We start from the raw sequence: 24,283 nt of genomic DNA on the forward strand, positions 1-24,283 counted from the left end.
GTTACCTCTGTGAAGAGGAAGGAGGAAAATGGGACTGGGGGTTGTATTCTACCTCTGTTTCTTTAGAGAACTCTGAAATACATAAGACAAAATGTTAATGTTTGACAAAGCTGGCATACCTGGGTATTTGTTTTATATTTTCTTTGCCTTTTTTCATGCTTGAGATATTTAATTTAAAATTTTAAAACAATGTTTCTTCAAAATTAATTTCATTCCGCCCACGTTTCCACTATGAAATCAGAGTTGTAGTTTCTGTAACACTTGGGAATTAATAAACTATCCTGCATCCAATATTTAAGGGGAATCAACTTTCTCATAAGATATTAATGTTCAAAATACAACATTAATATTCCCTTGTACTCTAAATAAAATACCAAAAGTAGAATATACTTTACAAATAATCATAAATCTGGAATGGACTATCTGCCTTAATGTATTTTGACTATTAATGCTGTAGTGCTTCTAAATTAGTACTCCCACTTTCTAAAATGCTTTTGAGGCATCTCACCAAAAAACAAATTATAATTATTTTTACTTACGTGTACATGTAGCTACAAAATGAAAATTAGAGCAAGCTAAACAGAATTAAGAAAAAATAAAAATGTAGCTGTGTTCATCCTAGAAGTCAACACAGTCACTGTGATTACGCCCACAAATTTTCCCTGAGCCTACTGTTAGGGAGACATAGAGGAGACAGAATCATTTGCAGTACATGAGTGCTTTCCTGCTTTGTCTGATGTTTCTCTTCCCATCACTTTGAACTTCCTGTGTCATGTCCAGTTGTCTTCCCATAGTAACACCGTGCAGCCAGGAGGGCTGCAGTCGATCGTGTGCGCTGCTCCCTGAGAGAGCAGTGGCGATCCAGGGACAAATGACATGGAAAACGCAGCTTCTCCTCAAATTTAACTAGCCGAATTCATCATGACTTGATCCTTACATCCTTAATGTGAAGCTTTTTCCTGCTCTTCTGTCCTCTCATAGGAAGAATGAGTCTTTTCTGAATTTCTGCTTGAGTTTTTTCCTTGGGAGAGACTATTACAGTGCCTTTCCTGAGCTGAGCTCAAGGAATTTGTAAGATTTAGTGTTAAACAGGAAGAAAAGTACATGACTGTGTGCTCTTTTTTTCTTTACATTTAAAAATAAGTCAAAATTACTTTAAGTAGAGCCCGACTTTACTACCAAGGGCTTTTATGTACTAGGTTACCTGGAGCACACTCTGGAATTGAGTGCTAATTTAGATGCTTTCCTCCTTATTTTATTGAGAACATAAGATGTTTTAAGACATGGACCTTGGCCTTGAAAAGAGGATATAAGTGTTTTCTAATTCAAAAAGAGCTATTTTCCTAATAGATCGTATCACTTCTAATGTAAAACTAAGAAGTACCTCTGATATTTCTCTTGAAAATATCTGCTGGTAGCTTTTAGGCTATAAGAAACAATTTTTTGCCATACTTATAGAGTAGGAGACATTAAGAATTGCTTTATAACTATATACTGTTACCACTAATCATTTATTTTGACATGTGGACTGATTATCAAATGTTTTCTTCAAAACATTGAAATGAGAGTGGTCAGTGGGTAAACACTTCATGCAATTGCCATAAGTAAAGTAGGTTGGACCAGAAGACTTCAGAAATGAGTTTCCAGTTCAAAAAGCCAAATGGCAGCTGTGTTTGATTTATACCTAAACATTGTCTAACTAACATGAAACAAGTCACAATATAAATCTAGCATAATTGCTTTTTGTGTGTGTGTACATGTATTTATAGTCTAAGCTTTATAGAGACAGCAAAATTGCTCCCATTTCCCAGTCCTACAATTTAGTGGTACCAGTCTTAACTGATGTTCAGTAATATTTTAAGGGTGATTGATCCTTGATACATATTAAAGCATGAAAACATCAAGAGATGCTTGAACTCTTCTTTCTTCTTTCATTAACTCTTCCTCACATCAAATGCTCAAGCCGTCTTTAATTGTAGAACCACAGGGTTGGGGGAGACCTCAGAACTCATTTTGTTCGGTCATCCATCCAGTGCATGAATCTCCTGTACAGTTTCCATACAAAGTAGCCGCCATCACATGCATGAACCCACAGTACAGGAAGCTCATTACCTGGTGGGGTTAAGTCTGGACAACAAGGTTATCCAGAAAGCAGCAAGAAGATATCTGATATAACTTGAAAAGGCAGAAAATACAGACCCTCAGGAGGTCATTTTTGCATAGGAATGGCCCTACAAAAAGACCAGTTCCACCCTAGATCCAGCCACCAGCACTCCTAACCAAGGAAGTAAGCCCCCAATCTGAACTGTCGTTAAAGCACGTCTGCTCCGAACTCAGGCTGTAAGGTGCTATGTGACCGTGTCACCCAGCATTCCCCATCAGGTGCCCATCTCCTATAAAGTCCCCTTTGAAAACAGAACATTAGCCTTAGATTTTAGTGTTCTGCTAGTATCATTCACAAATACCATGGCTAGCCTTGCACGGTGCTTGGACTTTGTAGGTATGGTCCACACATTCCTAAGTGAAAATTATAGTCAACTTAGGATCATGAAATATTAAAATACAGTGAACCATTGTGTTCCAAATATTATATAATTTGAAGAAACTACTATGCCCTTGAAACTAGGAATTCTTTGATTCTTAATATTAAGTAATTCAACCCAGTTATTAATCCAGTCTTTTTTTTCTAGTTCCCTTTGTTTCAGTTTGGCAGTTTTTACTGTACCTAAGTGGAGAAATTTTAGCTGTTTTTTATAAAGATGCCTTGCCTTTGCTTTAAACACAATAACTGCCCAGGGCCTATATTTTTGGCCACATCTTTATTTTCAGAGGGAAAAAAGGACTTTTCTTCAAATGTATTTTCCCAGGACAATATGGCTGTCATTGTTAATTAAAATGGTTCTCTAGTATGTAACATAATTCTTGTGTTTTCTTCATTGTGTTGAACATTTTCCAGTTGAAACCTAATGAGCTTTTGTTTTAGTAAGTGCTGATATATGTGAGTGCTTAGGGTAATTTTTCTTTTATTCCAAAAGTATTTTTTGCTGTTGTTGTACTTGAAAGCTGGATGAAGTATGGTTGTTCCCCAGTTTGGTTATAAAATGAATGTCTACTAGGCCACAAAGTATGGAGGGAAGATGGGAACATCTTGTCACTAAAAATATGTTGAACTCATTTGTTCAAGATAATTAAATAGTGTTTCTAAGCTAGGAAATATGAGTTTCAAGTTATTGAGCATCCTGAAAACATCATTTTTTAAAACTATAGACATTGAAGATATTGCGCAAATCTGGAGGCCTGCTTTTTAATGTACATACCAGATGTCCCAAACTGTCACACTTCTGTTACCCTCTTAAATACCAAAAAGTAGCCTTTGTTCTTCAGTAATAAAAGACTTTGTTCATATGATTGCTACATGTACATTTCTTCCAATGTAGTAAGTGATTATTTGTCCATATAGCTAAGTAAAATATTTCCACTGTTTATTGTGAAATGTTTGGATGCCAGCAATGGATTCCAGACACTGCAGAACATGAAATGAAGCGTATTGTTTTCCTGATCATTAGCTCCATATTTCTAATTCGATGGTAAATTAATAAGAAAATAATAGTTGTAACTAAGGAGGGGTAGATGGGCCAGGCTAAGGTTTAACAAAGGGCAGAACAGTCTGGCAAGAATTAGTCTTATATACTATAAAAAGCAGGAGCTTAGTGGACGTGCCTTTTGGACGATTACTTGCCGTTGCAGGATGAAAACAATTTACGAAGCATGTCCCCTTAGCCTAATTAATATGCCTTCAAAACAGGTCATTTATGCTCTGGTCCAGAGAGGAGTCAGTCTGTTACTTTCTATCCTACTGTTACGGGCCACTAGGGCTGTTAGAAGCTATGTGGGTCATTTTTAGAAATCTAGCAACATCTCCTCCCAATTCCCAGCCCAAATCAGTAAGGATCCATGTCACTTGGTCCACTTTATAAAACATAGCTGGGCGCAGTGGCTCACACCTGTAATCCCCACACTTTGCGAGGCCAAGGAAGGCAAATCACTTGAGATCAGGAGTTCAAGATCAGCCAGGCCAACATGGTGAAACCCCATCTCTACTAAAAATAAAAAAATTAGCCGGGTGTGGTGGCACATGCCAGTAATCCAGCTGCTAGAGAGTCTGAGGCAGGAGAATCACTTGAACCTGAAAGGCAGAGGTTGCAGTGAGTCGACATCGTGCCACTGCACTCCAGCCTGGGCGACAGAGACTCTGTCTCAAAAAAATAAATGAAACAACAACAACAGAAACAGATTCCCTTATTTATTGAACATTTCAAACCCTGAAAATGTGTAATGAGAAATGACAAATTTTTAAAAGTTTAATTGCTAAGAAGACAAAAAATGTCTATTATGAATAGACGAATTCTCAATCGGTAGAGAACTTTGAACTGGAAAGAACCCTAAAGAAATCTCCTGTCTACCCCTGTTATTACAGGTTAGAAACCGAAGTCCAGGAAGGTTGCAGGCAAGTCTCCAGGCTGAGTTCCTGATGTCCAGGCTGGAGGTGTTTCTTCACTGACCCTTCCCTGGCCACTGAGAAGGGCTGAACAGGAGCTAAATCTGGAGGGTACAAATGTTATTTCCCTTGTTCTTTAAGATTACCACCAAAAAGGGAAAAGAAGAAAAGCCCCACAATAAACTTTACTCTCTGAATTTTACCCAGGACCATAGAGAAATATCCCTGAATTTCACTAGCACTATAATATCAAACTAGTGATCAAGTATAATCATAAAGCTTCAGTTTGCTTAGGAAACCTGTGAAACGTGATTTTAGGTCTTGCGAGTATTTCAAGATTTATAGTTTTGAGTATGAAAAGATTCAACTCTCTAAGTGGAATATGACCGTATATTTTGAGTGTAGGCTTCCGAGTGCCAAGCACAAGGAGGCAGTCAAGTAGGGAGTCTCAGAAGGTCACTTATAAGACTTGGGTATTCAAACATCAGTCCGAGTGGTACTTCTCAGCAAAAGAGAGGCCCTGTAATAACATGCTCCCTCAGTTGACTAGACGGCCTACAAATGCAAGAAAGGTGGGAATATGGAGACCCCAGGCCAGGTCTGCAAATGCTTTGCAGTTTCTGAGTATGATGCTCTATAGCTTACAGCTGGAGGCACCTTTGTCTCTAAGCTTCTGCCAGCACCAGACAACTGGGTTGAAGATCTAGTGCAGTTACAGATGAGCAAGTGTGTTCCTGGAACATGTAGGTCAGCTGTGGAGTATATGACTTCAGTGACAGTTTCCTGGGCAAATCTCTATGATAGTGTAACTGTGACAGTATAAATGACCTAATTCTGTGTCATGCTGAAATAACCTGCAGAACAAGTGTGGCCAGGGCCGCTGCCCCCACTGCCGTTTCTGCCCCAGAAGGATTCTCTAATTTCGTTTCATGTGACCTGTTCCCTTTTATTAGCTCTGCTCCAACAGAATGAGCCACTCTGTGTGTCCCATATGGGCAATTCTCAGTCAGCATTTCTGAATTGTAAGCTTATTTATTTTCTGTAGAAATGCCTTTCCAGGGAACATAGAACTGTATAACTACATTATGTCATTAATCCTCAAAACATACCCATGAAGTGGTAAAATTACCTAGAATAAAGAAGAATACATTAAAATGCAAATATGATTCTGTAAATGGATCTCTAAAAATTGGTAGATCTTTTCAAAGGTGCTGTGATCCACCTTTATGCCTGCAAAATCGCAGAGACTCGGGCTAACCCTTATATTCTCTAAAGGCACTAAAGATCTATCTTGTCCCAACTGGGGACAAATTTCAACAGCAGGAACGATCACCTTCAAATGGAATATGCAGGCTGGGGCCCCTGTGTGCAGCCTCTGTGGCCAGCCCAGTTCCTTACTTCCACACAGCTCCCTGCTAGGAAGCATCTTGCCCTCAGACCACCTGAGCACCCACTTCCCACTGCGCTGAAAGCTGAGATGGTGGTGTTCCGAGCACAGCTGGACCTGAGTGAGCTCCCCCATGCCCCATGAGGATTATGCATCTGCTGTGCAGGAAATCCCAGAGAACACAGGGGTGAGCAAGGCAGGCCTGTCCACCACCTGCAGTGCTCTGTGCCAGCCAGCAGGGAGTGCAGCAGCTGGCCTCTCATGCTTTGGGGCAGGAAGGAGAAAGCCTCGAGCCACACCTATAGACCAGGAGCCTCACTGCATGGAGGGGTCACTGCACAGGTTTCAGGAACTCTGCTCAGATAGTGGCATCTTAGAAACTCTGGGAATGGCTAGGTACCACCACGACTTGTTTTCCTCAGAATTTATCCAGAGAAAGGTATTTTTCTATAACTGAGGATAGTAGTTTTATCCCTGTCTCGTAATTGTTTTCCCATTATTTCAGTTTCACTTAGATTTCATAATTTGTTGACAGCCTTCAGCCCTGTTCGAAAGCTTGGGCAATTGATTAGCCCAGCAGACATTTTTATGGCACTGTTTCTTCCCACCAGCCCCTTGACTTCCTCATTTCTGTTAACAGCACCATATTTTCACACGTATTCAAACTGCTGGCTTATCTGTGACACCACCCTCAGTTTGCATCTGGCTCCAAATTCTCACTACAGGCACTTCCCTTCCCTTTTGGCCTCATCCCTCCTGCATCTTGTCCTGTGAAATAGGCTCTGCCCCTCCTAGCCCATTGGCCTCAACCCCATCCCTGGGATAACACCTGTGCTTGCAGTTCAGGTTTTCCCACCTGCCTGTCCAAATCAGTAGCTTCTGTGACCTCCTGCCAGCCAGCTCCAGCGTGTGCCGTCGCCTCTTTCTGCTTCTTTCCCAGGCTATAGTTGGCCTGAAGAGCTCTGCACCCCAAACCTGCTACTTTCTGGCCTCTATCCTTGACACTCCGACTCAAATGTGGTCTCCCATCCTCCTATCAAACACAAGTTCACACACTTTGAAAAACATCCAGGGAAAAGCGGCATGGTCTCGAGTAAGTGTGAGCTTTGGAGCCAGGTTGACTTGTTTCCTTCCAGCTCTGGCTCTAGACACATCACCACTGTCAAACCCCAGTGTCCCCAGTGATGACACATTAGCTGCTGCTTGGTGTTTTTGTTATGATGTGTGTTGAGCTCCTGACACACAGGATATTCAAGCCATACCTGTTGCTCTTCCTGCCCTTTGTCACAACTGCCTGGTGGTGTAACTGTTTGTGGTAAGGCCCCCCTGAGAACAGATGGCTCCCCTGTGTGTCTCTCTCGGAGTCTGGCATGAAGCAAGCAAGCATCTCTGCCAGCGCTGTTCAATAGGAGAATAATATGAGCTGCATATTTTCTACATTTTCTAGCAGCCATGGGAAATCTATTTTAGTAATATATTTTATTTGGCCTAATAGTTTCAAGGTATTTCAACTTCTAAGAAATATAAAAATTACTAATATTTTGCGTTCACTTCTTCGTACCAAGTCTTCATAACCTATTTTTTACTTAACTGCATCTCAATTTGGACTAGCCATATTTCAAGTAGCCACATGTGGCTGATGGCCACCGTATGGGGCAGCACAGGTCTATACTGCGTTTGGGTAGAGGTAACGTAAATGTCAAAGGTATGAGGTGTGTAACTTTAAGGCTGGCGGGAGGCCATATTGTAGCAGGATGTAGGCTCCATAGCATCTTGGCATTACTGTCATCCCAAGAAAAAGCCGCAGAAGTTTATAAAAACCCATTGGGCTAAGGGGAGAACTTCAAGGGCAGCTGCATAGAGAAAGAAATGAAGATGTGTGTTTGCTAGATCCTGAGTGTTTCAGCCAGAGACGGTATAGGGAATGATAATGGAGGCATGTGCTAGGAGAAGCAGGTAAGGGCCGTGATACAATCTGCAGCCCTGCTATTATTATGTTTTTGCTATTAACCTAATATTTCTACCCCCATTTTTCAAGAATGTTTGCAGGGTGGTTCCGGTGAGCCCATAGATGCAGAATTGCCATGAGCTGGGGCGGGAGGTGGGGAGGATTACATACAAGGCAGTGTTCCCCGGAGCTTGAACGGGAATGCACAGTCCTGTTAGCCACTGGTCATGACACTTGCTTTGTACTGGGAATGGAGTGGGGATTGAGTGTGCACAAGACCTTAGCATCCATTATCTCTGTGATGGTTCCTCACACCCTGAGCCTGGGTAGTTTTACCTGCCTCCCTCATGAACGTCTTGTGAAAGAGCACGACTAAAACCAGAGCACTCAGAGCGAGGTTCACTCAAGAAAGAAAATGCAGGGGCCTGTCCAGTGATGATGTTTGAAGCACACTGGCACCTTTATGGCTGTTGCTTTTTTGCTTTTGGCAATGTCTACAAACACTTGGGCTCTTTTTAATATAATTAGGAAACATGGCATAAATTGAATGCTGTCTAAAAATGAATGGTTTAAGATTGTCTTTCATATCAAAAAGAAAAACAGTTGTGTAGGCTGCCATGCGTATCTGCCACCAGAGAAATCGCATTTTCCAAATGTTGTTTTGTTGTTTTTTAATATCCTTTAAGAAGTACATTTTTTCAAATAGTTGCTATTATTTTAATTAATCAGTAAAATCAGCTTCTAATTTGACTATAAAATTATCAGTTCGCCATTAGAATAGCTATAAAGTTAGTTTTAAATATGAGCTCTTTCAAAATTGTGCAGCATAGGATTTATGTGAAATGGTATTTTAATTACTTTATTCATTCTTTGTGAGGAAAATGAACTTTCATCTCATGGCAGTATTTCATTGTGATTATTGGTTACTCATAATTATATGTACTTGTTCCTGTGACAGGGAATGAGCAGCGTTTTCTACAATAATATGCATGAAACTCCCTAATATTTTCTAAATTAGTTTGTATATTTATATTCTTAGTCCTCACAACAAATAGCTAATTGCTTTAAATTAAATAAAACCTCAAGCTTCCTCAACCAAATTCTAGTTTATTTTTAACTTTCCCTTTGAGAACCAGGAGATAATGGAGTATGGCGATAAATATTTTTGAAGCAAATTTTGCATTAGGATGTTGGAGTTAGAGGTTATCATGTTGATGGAGAAGGCTAATCCTGCAGCTCTTCATTTTCTCATCAGTCTTACTAAATCTGGGAGTTGGTGTATTCTCTATTCATTATTTACTGCCCTAGCAAGATTGTTCCTGACCCATTAAATGAAGCCCTAGACAAAGTGGAGAGAACATTGTTTTAGTGAGGTCGAGCACACACAGGTGTTATTAGCCGGTCTTAAGAGAGGTGCTTTTTACTTTGAGCAAAAAAGCCAAATTAATCATTTCATATCTAAGGCTTTTAAGTTTAATTAAATCTTTTTAATCCATTATTTGTTGACTAGAGCTGGTTGTTTTGGCTTTATTTAACCTTAGTTTTGGAATAGAAAGTGAGGAAGAAAAACCAGTCAAAATGGCGAGTTAAATCCATACCGAAGCTTGCAACTCTTTGTGTTACGTGGCGAAGTGCAGGATTAGAGGATAATATAACACACAATGCAGGGTGATAAAGCTGCCTTTTGGTGGGTCCCTTGAACACCACATACTTAGCAAAAATAGAACCTTTCCTTTTTTCTGGTCAAGAATAACTGTGAATATTTTTTTTTTCCTTTGGAAGCTGCAGAAATGAAAGCCTGAATTTCTATGGTAGGCTAGTGTTATGATCAATAAGTCATTTTAGTTGACTAAAAGATAGCATACTCAACTTGTCTACTGAAGGGTAACATATTTTTTAACAACTTTATATTTTATAATTTGGCAGCACTGTTCCTTTCTATTTTACACTTTGAGGGATGGGGATTCTGGCATGTTGGTGTGACTTTTCCGATTCTGGGAGATAGAATGGCAACTGGGTTCTCCTATCCCCATAACTAAGATGGTGGTTTCAGCAACCATCTGTTTTGGTCTCAATGTGAAAGGCAGGCAAAACTATGCTGACAAATTTTGTTAGAGATCCTCTCCCCCAGTTGCAAACTTAAAGGACACTCCTGAATACTCAGTTTTACCAAAAGGCACAAAGGGAAGGTAATAATAATAATACTTATAAGCTAAGTCCGATAGGTAGGAAATAAAAGAGAAATCTAAAAACAAATACAGGATATAAAAATAGATCCATCACAAATATTTTTGACCACCTACTATGTGTCCTGCATATGTGTCACACAACATACATATAAAAGGATGGATAATGATAGGGTATTTCTTCCTCATTATATAATACTTGCCTAATGAAATTAAAATTTAATTTCAGCATATAAATGTTCATCTTTTTTTAAAAAAAGATCAACATGTAGAATTTCAAACCTATAAAAATATTTAAAAGGGAAAGTTAATTAATTTGGGACACCTTGGCTCTTTAAGGTATTATATGTAAAGCACACAATGCCTGGCACAGAGTAAAGCCACAGTAAATGGTGATGCTACCATTGTTTACACTGATGTATGAATGTTTACGCTGTGTCCAATCCCAAGTATATATACTGGCTAATACTAAGCTGTAGAATGACATACAACTCCATCAGTCATTCTGAATGCCTGGGAAGAAAAAGACAGAGCAGGACAAAGTTCTACCACCAGCATGAAAATCAGGGAAGTTCTCAAATCAGAGAAATATCCTCTTGCCAGAAGTAGGTGTTAGAAGTAGCCGGGAGTAGAGACAGAAACAACAAAAAAACAGGTTTTTCTGACCGCAATCAGAGAATTTCTAGGCAACTCCAGGATCCAATATGCTGAAAAACCACTCTTCTTCTTAGTCATGTTTTCACCTGAAGTTTGTGACACAGGTTGTTTAATTTTCTGTATATATATCCAATATTATAGTATGATAGACTTTACTTTCCATATGCCTTGCCTTGCAGCTAACTTTACTGGAATGCATTTATTCTGTGAAGTTGAAAATATCTTATCGAAAAATGCAGCTCTCTGCCATGCATTGAGGAATTCGAAAGCTGTGACAGAAAATTTGTGCCAATGGCATTAGGAATCACATGTTATGAAACTGTCAGCAGGGGAGGTTAGGGAATCACCCTTTTCCCACTGATGGCTTCTGGGCTACATGCTGCCACTGTGGCTGGGTCATGCTCCTGGAGGCCCCTTTAGGGCCCAGAGTGACTACGGTTGGCCTCCCTAGCAGGAAATGTTAAAGCCCATGTTAGTGACAGAGTCTGTTGTCCTGCCCTGCTATGCCTTGACACAACTCTGTCTTCTGTTTTCACTCCCTTGCCCTGTTATTTGGTCAGGACAGACTGCCAAAAAAAAGTGTTTCTCATCCTTAGCTCCCGGGTCCCTTCTGTGGTTGTCAGGCTTATCAAATGTCTTTTAGATTTGAAACAGAAACACAATTAAGCCCAAAATTGAGCATAGATAATATGAAGCTGCTCTGAGTCAATTGGGGTGGGGATCTGGAGCTTTACGACCAATTCTTCCTCAACTCCTCACATGGCTGCCCCTAAGGGAGGCCAGCAAAACCCCCAGGATCTGGGGAGCACAGTTTAAAACCATTGCCCAAAAGCACTTTATATAGAAGCATGGCCAATTTTCTAAGAATCTGTGGAGAAATCGCTCCAAATGTAGAATTTAAGTTCTTTTCGTAAGCACCCATAATGTGTGCTGCCTTCTAACTGGGACCCTAGCTTTTGTGTACCCCAAGATAATTATATAAGCAAAGGTCTATCATGAACAGAAGGAAAGAAGAACAGAACAAGCTTTCAGAAGTAAAGCAAGGTCTTTACTTGCCTGATTCAGAACTGTCTTAAGTCTCCCGCCCATCCTGTGTCCTGAAGGCTGTAGTTATTGTGGAATAGGAGTAGAAAAGGGGTAAAAGTCCTTGGGGAACAAGGGAAACCAAATCAGCAAGGTCCAGAAGGCAAAGCCAAGTGAAAGAGGAGAGTAGTGGGCACAGGTGCAGAGCAGAACACAAGAGGAGGCCAGAGCACAAGCATCAGGTTCCAGTCCAACCATTCCCTCCACAGCACGTGGACAATCCTGGGAAGGGGCAGTCCTCATGCAGTTTAGAGTCAGAAGATTGTTTCACTCTCTTCACTTCTAGCCCTTGGCTTCTACCTCCCCTTCCTCCACAAAGGAAGGAGCTCCTGTCTTCCTCCCCATACCACCCTCTTTTACAGGGGGCACCCAGAGAAGGCTGAGCAGGTGGTGTCCAGGCTGGCTTCTTGGGCCGTGACAGCTGGAGCAGCAGTGCTCGGTCTTGTCTGCGGGCCACGCTCTTGATCAGTCATGTTCACAAGCCTGACATGCTCCCATGGACATGGGCAGATTTTGCCACCCCTCCCTCTGCAAGGCCACAAACGTTTTTGTGTGTTGGTAGTTGTGAAAGCACTGTACAGACTCGAGCAACTTGCCAAGGGTATGTCAGGAGTGTAGGACTCTGGCGGGGACTTGAATGCAGAGAAAAACCAGCTGCACCATCTCTTCTCCACTTACTTTCCTCTTACTCAGGAAGATGCACTGATGTGAAAATGACATTAGGGTAGGTATCATCTCAAATTTGCTCCAATGTCTATGAGAGCAATTATTAGAAAACCTGTGCTATGATAATAATTTTAGCTACCTCATACTTGATGCAAAAATTAAGGCCCTCTAATATCATTAAACAGAACTCTAATAAGCTCCATTTAAGATCTGTTATCCTGAAATCTTGATATGAATTACAGTACAGGCGATTCTTAATTTATTGTTAGTTTCACCTATTTCCAAAAAGGAATGACAGTAACGTGTATTTCTAAAGCACATGATAATAAAACTCTTAAAATTGAGATAGAAGTGTTTAAACCTTATCTAAGTAAGGTGGATGAAGCAAATATAACAAACGTCCGTGCCAGGAAAGTTACAGCAAGTGCTTTATTGAAGCTTGAGCTTTCTGATAGCAAAAGTAAGAAAAGGAAGCAGATGAAGAAAAACATGCCAGTCTTTCAAGAAAAAGAAATATTTTTCCAAGTACTAAATTCTAAAAATGGTTTGTCACACAGACATTAAATATAAAATACAATGCAATGAATAGCAGTTTTGTAAAAATCACAGATGCATTATATTCAAGACCCCTGCTTGGATTGTGCCCCTCTCCCTTTACAGAGTAACTAATTTGCTTTGCAAAATCCACAGTCACCTTGCCTAATAGATACAGAGGGTGTATAATATTCATCCTCTAAAATCCAAGAGGGTGAATATTAAGAATTTGTAATATGTTGTCGGAGGCTCATACATTCACTCAAAACTCATTAGAGGTCTATTCCCAACCTGGTTGCAAATATAGGCCATAGATTAGGTTTAGAACAGACTGACTTCATATTAATTGGAGCTGATATGTTTATTTTATTTCTAAAGCCACAGGATCTCTATTTATTTGATTTTTTAAATCAAATTTTTAGGAGTTCTTTGGAATTTATCCTCATGTGATGCTGTAAAAATGACAATCATTCGAGATGCTCTCTCAACCTTAACAAACACTGTGATCGTTCCACATTCTGGATGGAATAACTCTTCTTTTGATGATGATCATAAAATTAAATTTCAGACTTCACTAGTTCTGCGTAACACAACAGGTTGCCTGAGGTAAATTCTTTATTTCTTCTTTCCAATTAGTTCTGTGATTAAATAATATGTGTCATAGGTAAATTGATTTTAGGACTTACTTTATTAACATCTATCTAAGTTTCCAGTTTTTATTTCAAAATTTAGGCCACTGGACTTTGTTATTCTGGGAGAAAAACATCGTGAGCACAGACTTGTGGCCTTAAAGAAGTTATCTTGTAAATGACTTCTGTGACTTACTCAGAAAGGCCCATTCAGTCTAAGATTACTGCCAAAATTCCAGTGTTTTCCACTTTAACAGCATTTTTCTGGTAATCGCATTCTGATTGCTAATGTGTTTGCAGCCTGCTGTTTGTTTAAATTCAAAATGTGGTGGTTAAAACCATTTTGCTTTTAAAGAGGTGTGTGATTTAAACAATCAGTTTCAAGTTTTATAAGTAAGTGAAAATGAGCCCAAATACTCTTTTTTAGTCATTATCTTTTACAGTTAAAATCTATATATAAAGCCGCTTTCAAGTGTGCACAGTAGAGTTCATTATTTGCCGTTAACACTCATCAGCTCCATTTTGACCCTGTTTCCCAGCCTTACAGTACCCTGGGAACTGGAAGCAAGCCTTAGGGCAGAGTGGCACAGGGACAGAAAGAGTGGGCTCTGGTCTCAGACCACCTGGCTTCCAGGACCCCTTTGAGCCTCCATTTCCTCATCTGTAGAACAGGAATGATAATACCACCTCAGAGCTGTGAGGGGTCAGCAGGTACTTGTGGAAGGTGCTTAGCACAGTGTCATCGCATGAGCACTCAGTGAATGCTGTTTAACATCTAGCATCACCAAGACAGACAGCCTGAAAGAGAGCAAAGCTTGTGTGGCTGGTCTGCACCCTTCCAGCATTGTGACAGGTGGCTATCGGCCCTGGTCAGGGGGCAGTGTTGGTGGGGAGGTAGCAAGAGTCAGGATCCCAGAATGCAGGCCAGCTCCTCCTAATTCAGATGCCCACATCTCAGGGTGGGTCTCATGGCCTAGCAGTCATCCAGGGAGCTAGGATTACTCTTCAGCCAGCCAGCTAGGCTTCAGGGAGAGCCTGGGGCAGGACTCACTGTAGCTCCCCCAGTGGGTCAGGGATAGAAACATTTGGTGAATGCCCTCTGTGTGAAACCAGTGACGAATAAAACAGACTAGATCCCTGCTCTGATGGAACCACATTCTGCCAGGAAGACAGACAAACAAGGAAACAAGAAAATAACAGTAGGTGCCATAAAAATAAATAGGGTGATGTGAGGGTTATTGAATGGTTACTTTGGTGGTCAGGGGGTCTCTCAAGGAGTTTAAATTTAAGCTTACGTCTGAAATACCACAAGGAGTGGCTCACTAGAGGGTGGTGTTGGGGAAGACAAGAGTCATAGGCCAGTCAAGGGAACGGTTAAGGTAAAGGTTCTGGAGCAGAAATGAGCTTGCAGCCATAGCCTACTGAGCAAAGGGCAGAGTGGTACCAGATTATATAGGATTTTGTTAAGTCAGATGGGGTTTGCATTTTATTCCAAGTGCCATGGGAAACCATCAGAGTGTTCTAAGCAGTGGAGTAGTGGGCCTTGTTTCTGGCTGCAGTGTGGAAGAGTGAGTACAGGCAGAAGTAGAGACAGGAACATCAGACTGTTGCAGAGATCCCGGCAAACAGTGAGAGTGGCCTAGACCAGGTGCTGGGGTGAGGTAGGCAGATTTGGGTTATTTTGTGGAGGAAGAGCTGACAAGGCTTGCTAATAGATCAAATATTAAGAGCGAGGAAACGGGGGAAATAAGGATACACCTAGACCTTTGGCTGGATCAGCTGCAAGCACAGAAGTGCTGTTGATGGGGGAAAGGGAGAAGAATGCTTGGAAGGGTGAGCAGCTCAGAGTTTTGACAATGTCCAGTTTGAGAAGTCTAATTAGCTGTCTACGTGCCAGTGTCAAGAAAGCAATGGAGAAAAGAATCCGCAATTCTAGAGAGCAGTCAGGGCTAAAGGCAGATGTGTGCCAACCTATGGCCATGGGTCCATAGGTTGTATTAAAGACAAGGAGCAGAAGGCACCTCGGAGAGTGCAAAGATGAAGACAAGACAGGACCTGGGGCACTCCTGGAGGTGCCCGTGGGCAGATGAGTCTGAGAAGCAGCGAGGTGAGAGAGAAGCCAGGTGGGGTCCCAGAAGCTGGTGGAGAAAAGGAAAGTGCTGCGGAGAGGCAGGGCAGATGAGAGCCGCCATTCCACCGCCCCCTCATCTAGTCGCAGTTTTGCAAATTCTCAATTTGCATAATTTTACAGTTAGCCTAGAACCATTGTTAATGGGACATAAAATAGATCCTTATTTGGTATCAATTTATGAGGGCAAATTGATATAAAAAAATTTAGACACAAAACCGTTTTCTGGGTGTTTTATAATTGAGAAGATCAGAAAAGTTTTAGCATAAGCAAATATCTATATTTAACTTGAAATGTTTATAATACAAGAAATTATATGTTTCCTCTGTTCATCCAAAAAACATTTAATGACCACATACTTACTGCACACAAAATATTACATTAGGCCCAGGGGACTGCAAGAAGCTTCTGGCCTAACAAGGGAGGTGAAGCATGTCTAGTAGTAGCCACCACCATGACTGACAGCAGGCCACCTTCCGGGAAGGAGGCACTTTTCTAATTACTTTCTATGTAGCAACTCGTTTCTTCTTCACAGCAACCCTGTGAGGTAGTTACTGTTATTTTCCCCCTTTTACATATGAAGAAGCTCAGGAGAATATGCCCCTAAAGAATTACATGAAGGAGTTAGAAAGTGACACATCATGAGAGAGATACAGTCCAAATGTGCAGGTTCCCTTCCATGTGTGGATAATGGGGAGTGGGCCATCATTGTGAGCTTCAGGGATGTTACCATGCAAGCCCCCAGTGCCTCCTCCAACCTCTTAAGTGGCTGCCACCTGTTGTTCGCTCTCTCAGATCCTTAAGGTAAGTCCCTGTGGCTGATGAGTGCATGGTTCATCTCAGCAGCTCCTCCTGTCTCCACCCCTTTAGGAACCTCAGCTCTGCGGGGGAAGAAGCTCGGAAGCAAATGCGGTCCTGCGAGGGGCTGGTGGACTCACTGTTGTATGTGATCCACACGTGTGTGAACACATCCGATTACGACAGCAAGGTCAGTGCCGGCCTGGCTGCAGGAGGGCGTGGTGGCAGGTGACCATGATGCCCAGTGCCACTATTTGCATGCCATTGGTTCTGTCTGACCTGCGGATCCTGTCCTCCTCAGGAGGCCACTCTCCAGATCAAAGGGCACGTCTCCAAAATTACAGGGGCAAGGACGTGGCAACTTAAGAAAATATCCTGAGAACCGTGAGAACAGAGTGGCTTGGTGTGGTAAAGCCTTTCTCTCTGGTTCCCCTAGGCTCATTCTCAGGGTGGTGCCTATGCTGCTATTTCCTCCAATTCTGTATCTGCACTAGAATCAGAGCCATCAGTATTTGAGTATCTACTGACTAAAAGTTCCTGGTTGAGGCACTGTAATCCCCCCAAACTCTCTGCCCTCTTGGCTGCGGTGCAGTCCACAGTCCCCACCCCCAGCACTAACTGTTGCTGCACCTCTCTACACCCCCTCCTGCTGCTGCTGCCCTGTGGTTGGTCTGTCCCCAGCATGAGCCCCTTACCCTCTCCCTCCTGTGCCCGAGTACACGGCATTCTGCTCATCATTTGTCAGCTGTGACAACCATCCAGGATCCTCCTGGGGGCTGAGGAAAGTGGAAAGAACAGGAAAGAGGGACTGAAAGTGTCAGGACTTCCAAAGCGGGCCAGTTACTTGGTGTCAGGATGGGCTGGACTAGGAGAGGCCATTGGAAGGTGTTGGATTGCAAGGGTGAGCCTGAGAGAAAAAAGGATGAAGAGTGCCTGGGAGAAGAGAGAGGAGTGCAAGGGAACAGCCAGTTTTTGTTTGAGCCTTATTGAACCAGGAGATCCGCAGATGAAATTGAGAGGAGTAAGCAAGTTGGAAAGGGAAGCTTGCTAGATAGGCAAATGCTGAACTTGGTTTTAGACACTCAGTTAAATGACAGTTGGCCTTCCAATCAGAGGTGTGATACAGTCTTTTAGGGAACAAAAGACCATGTACAGAAGGCAAATGTCAGCAGGGAAAGACACCGCTGAACATGGCTCAAAAGGAGGGTGGAGTTGGGAGGTTGAGAAGGAGGCAGACATAGGACTTGGGGATATGGTTGTCCCCAGGGAGGGAATTGGGGCATCTGTTTTCACGCCAAGGATCTGCGTAGTGAGAAGTGAGGCTCAAGCATCATGGGTGCAGTCTGCATGGCAGCAGCCCTGAGGAGAAACACTGGGCCAGAGCCTCAAGCATTTCGGTTGGCATAAAGTCAAATCCTCAGCAGGACTGAAAAGGGCCCTGCATCCTGTCATCTGGGTATTCCACAAACACTCTAGAATCATAATTCTCTCTTCAGATTGTTTCAAGTTCTCATAAATAAAAAGTTCTTTCATATTTCCCATTTATTTCCTGTCTGTAGTGTTCAGTACAGAAGTGTTTTGCTCTAATGTGCCGAGTTGTTTTTAATTATACGCCATGCTGGGTTTCAGACGGTGGAGAACTGCGTGTGCACCCTGAGGAACCTGTCCTATCGGCTGGAGCTGGAGGTGCCCCAGGCCCGGTTACTGGGACTGAACGAATTGGATGACTTACTAGGAAAAGAGTCTCCCAGCAAAGACTCTGAGCCAAGTTGCTGGGGGAAGAAGAAGAAAAAGAAAAAGAGGACTCCGCAAGAAGATCAAGTTAGCATTTTATTTGATATGAGACTCTCAAGTTTAATTTTTCTGGGAGTGAGGAATCACATATTTGGCAAGAAAATAAATTTTCTGCGTAGCTATAGCTGAGTCCCGCAAAGGTGAATGTTTTCAAGTATTGGAGATCGTGTTCATTCTGCCTCCATTTAACGTGTGCTGTTTGTCTTTCAGTGGGATGGAGTTGGTCCTATCCCAGGATTGTCGAAGTCCCCCAAAGGGGTTGAGATGCTGTGGCACCCATCGGTGGTAAAACCATATCTGACTCTTCTAGCAGAAAGTTCCAACCCAGCCACCTTGGAAGGCTCTGCCGGGTCTCTCCAGAACCTCTCTGCTGGCAACTGGAAGGTAGGATGACTTCCGCTTATCTACACTTCTTTCCATCTTTGCAAACTAACTTGAAATGTTATATGTATATGTTCTGCCTCAGTCAGATCAGCCCTGATGGTGAAAGGGTCACAGTTACTTAGTTTGTCTGTGAAGGAGGTAAAGGGAAAAAAGGGAGACAAGCAGTTGCTCTGGGGATACAAAGATAAATACAAGTCCCTCACTATGAGAAACAGAAGGCTAGTGAGAAAAACAGACGGTGCCAGCACAGTGTAGAAGCTACAGGATGTGTGTGCTGTGGGGTCCTGAAAGAAGACATCTAACCCAGCCACACAGTGTAAGGGAAGTTCAGGAAAAGAGCGGAGTAAGGACATGGAGGAGATTTCCTGAAGGGGATGCTGCCTGGCAGAATCTCTAAAGATGAGTGAAAGTAAGCCTGTAGAGGCTGAGGCTGCGGTGTGGAAGGAGCCATCCAGATAACAGGGACTACAGGAGGACAGTCTTGTGGTGCAGAGAAGACAGTGTGGGCCAGGACTACTGGCTGCTCACTGGGGCCCACAATGGAGCCAGGCATCATGGATAGGCCTGAAGGCCAAACTTCAGGAGCTGAATCCTAACCTACACACAGGAGGGACTACCGAAAGAGTCTGGGCAGATGAGTGACAGAGACGGGCTAATATCACTGCTCACCCACTTCCATGGCAGTGCAAAAGGTGGATTCGAGGAAGGGAGAGTTAGAAGCAGGGACTGGATTTGGGAGCCAGTGCAGCAATACAAAGGTGAGAAATCTTGAGTGGCAGAACAGAACACAGGTTGGGCAGCACTGGGGAGGGATAGAGGACCTTTGTTCCTCTCAGATGGTTACAGACATGCCTGTGTCTAAGGTTTCTGCATCTTTTTGCAAATGTATGACTATGAAAACTGAAGACAGTTTCCTCTTGTTACCACTGTAAGCAAGTTCTCAGAACTTTCTAAATGTCCCCCAGCAACTTCCCAGACAGTCCTTGTCTGAGACATTTTCAACCTCTAGTAATTTCTTGACAGGTGTATTTTAGTAGAGTTACTACAATGCTTGCTGTGGGCTTCTTCTCCCACCTTAACCCCCCAAAATGAGAATCTTTTGGTGATGGTGTTTTCAAGATAGTGAAAAGCATTGATAAGCCTAGGTTTGGTTTGTTTCGTGCAAGTGGCCACTATGTTGAATATAGACCGATAACTATGGTCTAGTGCTAAGCCGGTGTGGTTATTTTGTTAAAGTGCCAGTGACTCAGTGTGTAAGTGCTGGCTCTGAATCCAGGCCACTCTGCTTACTGTCTGGCAGCCTAGGGGCTCTGCCCACAGTTTCCACCTCCCTAAAACAAAGTGAATATTAATACCTGCCTTATAAAGTGGTTGTGAGGATTTAGTGAGATACTCCCAGCACATAAGTATTTATAAACATTTATGTTGTAGAACAGCGTTCACCTTCAGCTTCTGTGACCAGAGGATCATTTGATGATAATAAAAAAGACGGTAATTGGAATCGATGTGATTTGAGTTGTTTAGAAGTTCATGTCTGGGATCATTTAGTGAGAGAGTTAGATGGCAAAGCTCATTTAAAATATAAACATTATATCTAAGCAATTTCAATAGTGAGTTAAAATATTGGACCTTCACTAAGAAAATGAGATAATCATGGCCACAGATGTTATCAAGTAAGAAGCTATTTCAGGAGCCGCGATGACTGTAGTTCTCCAGAAGGGAGACGGGCTCGGCTGGGCTGGGCTGGGCTGGTAGGTCTCCAAGTGAGACAGAAGGAGATGGTTCTGTTGTTGCAGGTTTCAGAGAGAGAAGTTCATAAAACTGCCTGAGTGCTTTGCCTAGTAACGAGTCATGTACTTCATTTTCCCCCCATAGATTTCATGTGATTTGAAAAATAGGAGTATGCATTTCATATGCAGAATATAAATAGGATCTTTGAAATGCATCTTTCCCTCTTATTTGTATTATTAAAATATTCTGTTGGTATTCAAGAAACTGGATGGTCAATCACATATTTTAATGTTTGAAATAATACAAAGGGCTGGTAGATCTCTGTCCTAATGTCTTGGTCACAGCAGGAAAGTAGATGTTTTATGAGCAGCATCTTTCAATTACCCTAAAATTTGAAAGATGATTTGCATTGGTTGAAAAAGTCAATTAAAGCTCAAAGCTGGAAACAAGATTAAAGAACCGTTTTCTAATGTTACTCTTTTTGGTTGTTTCACTGATGACTTAGCGCTCATTTCCATTTTATAAGATATACAAACTGACTCGCAGTACAGAGTTGCTTCATAGTCACAGAAAAATTTCTTGACTATGGATTTTTAAAAAACAGCATCAGCAGCTAACTAATCTTGAGTGAGAATGCATTTTGCACACAAATATACTTTTTCACCAGGCTGTATGAATTATGATGCTGGATGTTTCTGGAGAATTCCCTTTCTTCTGAGGCAAGGGATTTTTCCAGCTAATCTCTTTGACAGGTTACTGAACTCGAAATATTGTTGCAGGGAATATAGAAAAAAAATGACTTGATGGAGACAGGTTCTCCTTTCATGTGTGCTGATGGGTTACTGTCTCTGCCATCCTATTTATAGCCTCTGGGTTTGGCAGGGGACCAACTGCAAAGAAAACACACGATCCTTCCTTAATCATGTTTATGTATCTGAGATAGAAAGTAATCACTGCCTTCTCTTTTCTGCACAAAAATATCTGGCAGATGGTGGTTTGAGATTTTCAGGCTTTGGGATTTCTTTTTAAATCAGTCATTCCAGCCTATCTTTCTCCCCAACTTTGGTTTTCTCTTCACTGACACCACAGATTTGATCTTCAATTGGAAAGAAACCATTTAGTCTATTAGTTCATCTTTTGGAAACATCTTTTTTAGGTGACAGTAACATATGAGAGTGGAACTCTGTTTTATATTACTTCCTGCCTTATTTTTCTCGCTAGTTTGCAGCATATATCCGGGCGGCCGTCCGAAAAGAAAAGGGGCTCCCCATCCTTGTGGAGCTTCTGAGAATGGATAACGATAGAGTTGTTTCTTCCGTGGCAACTGCCTTGAGGAATATGGCACTAGATGTTCGCAACAAGGAGCTCATAGGTATGTTCTGATGACAAGATGAGCTGTAAATGTGAGAGCAGCTACAAAATTCATGAAACTCTTCTTTTGATTAATAAATACATGGCTTGTAAAATCATTAACAGCTGAGCCCTAGTCTCCAGTTTCTTGGCATATTTGAGTACTCCTGCTTTGTGACCATTCTTTTTCAGCAGGAGGCAAGCTCATTAATTAATCATTGATTAGGGAAGGTAAATTTTCAGAAAGGCCAGCAATTTTAGTTGTACCTTACAACACTAGTAGGGTTAGTGTCTCTCATTTCTAAGAGAGTTCTCTATATCCTGAGCAACAAAAAATCTTAATCTCCCTTTCCAATTTTTGGACTGATACCTGCTAATTCACCAACACTACCATACTCTAAATAAAAAATCACATGAATGTTTTGTAGCTTTCCCCTCTCACATTGGTATAAATCTTTATCCCAGAGAAGAACCACTGTCCCAACATCATTTCCACCCAGGGCAGGGGCAGGACTAGGGTGAGCTAAGCAAGACCCCAAAGGCACAACATTTTAGGAGGCCTTTACTCTCAGGTTTGTACAAGGTAGGGTTGGCACATGCACAAACCAAACAGTGAGGACCTCTGTACGCCCCGCACCCCAGGCAGCTTGCTTGCCTCTGTGGCATTGTCGCATCCTAGGCAGGATGCGGGTTAAAGAAGACATCAGGGACCCCCATAAACCTGAGCTTCGTTCCTAGGATATGCTGCTCACTGGCCATGCAACCTGGGGTGTCCTGTATAACCCTGTTCAGGCTCCGTAATTCTATCTAGATTGGAAATGAAAGGAAACTCCTCATCTCTGAAGGGGAGCTGTTGATGCCTGCTGTTCCTACTGTGGGTTTGCTGTAAAGAGGAAATGAGAGAGCTCCATGCCAAGCCCCACAGCTGGTGACAGGTCAGGGGAGAAGGAGGGGAAATGGGACAAGATCTTATGTGGATTCATGTGAATCTATAGTAAACTTAAAATACACCTGCCATGAGAGAAGGAGAGAGAAACAAGGGCGATGATGTTTACCATAAAGAGTTGCTGTAAGGATTAAACGTGATGACTTACAATGGAAGCCCTTCACACAGTGGCTGACAGAATTGCTATTTTGAATTGTTGCCCAGATTAACCTGCTCTTAACACACCATCCCCCTACGGAGAGGAAAGGAAGTTCCTTCACACCCTGTTCATGGTCCAGCTCATGCCTGATTCTTGTAGATGTGCCATATCTCTCAGTTCCCACACTTCCTTTACAGAAATCCTTCAGGTCCCTAAAGAGAGATATTCTTTAAAGTTATTTTTCTTATGTCTATATTGTTTGGATTTCTTATAAGAAGCATGTATAATTTGGGCATTTTTAATGCTAAAAAATAAATGGTTGACACGTATATCCTGTGGCCTGTCATATTTCACAACACAAAGACACAGGTAGACAGGAGGCCTTGAGCTGGTACTGTGAAGTGCTAAGACCTTTGGCAAGAGGAATGTGTGTTCTAAGTCTTGGCTTCCTCTCAGTGCATTTCTTTGTTTTCTGTGAATAACCCTTTTTAACTTCCACTGGCCTTCTGCCTCTCCAGTGATGAGTTTTTTTTTGTTTTTTTTTTAACCCGGCTGGAGCACTCTTGAACTGTTCCATCAGTCTTTTTTGTTTCCCTATTCCTGTCTTCCTGTGAGATCTGCCTCGCTCTTGGATTCAGTATTTGGCTCTAATTTACCCAGTGCTTCAGTTCCTAGGAAACTTCCCCTTCTCTGACCTCTTCCCTCTTTTTTCACATTCATCATCAGCACTAGCAAAGGACTTTCTTTTCAGAGCCATTTTTCACAAAAAAGCAAAGTTTTATCACTTCATAAAAGTTACTACATACTCAACTGAGTGGGACCCACCCTGCTGTCTGGAGCTGCAAGTTCTGAGGGGACCGCCAGGCTCACTCATTCATAGGCAGAGTGAGCTGCCTCAGCCTAACCCCCAGGAGTGCAATTTAAAGTTATGCATTAGCAAAATGACAAATTACATGTCATGGGCCTTTTGGTCATTCATGAGTATTCAAAATCACCAGAGCTAACTTATCATCTGCTCTGAAAACCACATTTATCTTGTGGCCTTACAGTGTCAGCACTGTTTTTCCACTCTTCATAGCAGTGTTTGTTGTGAGCAAGCCAGAGCCTTCCCTCCGAGTGCTGTACATTACACAGCATGTAGCTGAGACCTGTCTTCTTCTGCTTACCACTGTATATAAACAGGCCTTTATAAAAAACCCATTTCACATCCACTCAATTATTAGCATAGGGGAAAACTAAGAAGATGTTTACTTGCACTTTAGTTCATTTCTTTTGTTTGTAGTGCACTTACAGTTTGTCAGTTGATAATCGAAGTTGAAAAAGCTAGAGGTAATCTCTTTTTGGAGAGGAATAAGAAAAATTCAGTATCTATAAAGAAATACCTCAATAACTGTGAAACTCCCCTCGCCTTGTCTTAGCAAGAAT

The 24,283-nt window shown here is 42.0% G+C and overlaps 1 protein-coding gene across 16 annotated transcripts in view; it reads left to right on the plus strand.

The window, feature by feature from the left end:
• Positions 1–24,283, plus strand: part of PKP4 (plakophilin 4) — a 227,166-nt gene that overhangs the window by 190,546 nt on the left and 12,337 nt on the right. For all 16 annotated transcript variants that reach the window (XR_008522613.2, XM_063712604.1, XM_063712605.1 and 13 more), the window contains 5 exons: positions 13,382–13,565; positions 16,587–16,704; positions 18,144–18,335; positions 18,519–18,692; positions 21,645–21,795. Coding sequence is in view for 15 of the 16 variants with exons in the window: in XM_063712604.1 (XP_063568674.1) it covers positions 13,382–13,565; positions 16,587–16,704; positions 18,144–18,335; positions 18,519–18,692; positions 21,645–21,795 (819 nt within the window). In the remaining variant the exon portion in view is untranslated. The remainder of the gene's footprint in view (positions 1–13,381; positions 13,566–16,586; positions 16,705–18,143; positions 18,336–18,518; positions 18,693–21,644; positions 21,796–24,283) is intronic.

This window comes from Pongo abelii, chromosome 11, assembly GCF_028885655.2.
Source record: "Pongo abelii isolate AG06213 chromosome 11, NHGRI_mPonAbe1-v2.0_pri, whole genome shotgun sequence".
Lineage (NCBI taxonomy): Eukaryota > Metazoa > Chordata > Mammalia > Primates > Hominidae > Pongo > Pongo abelii.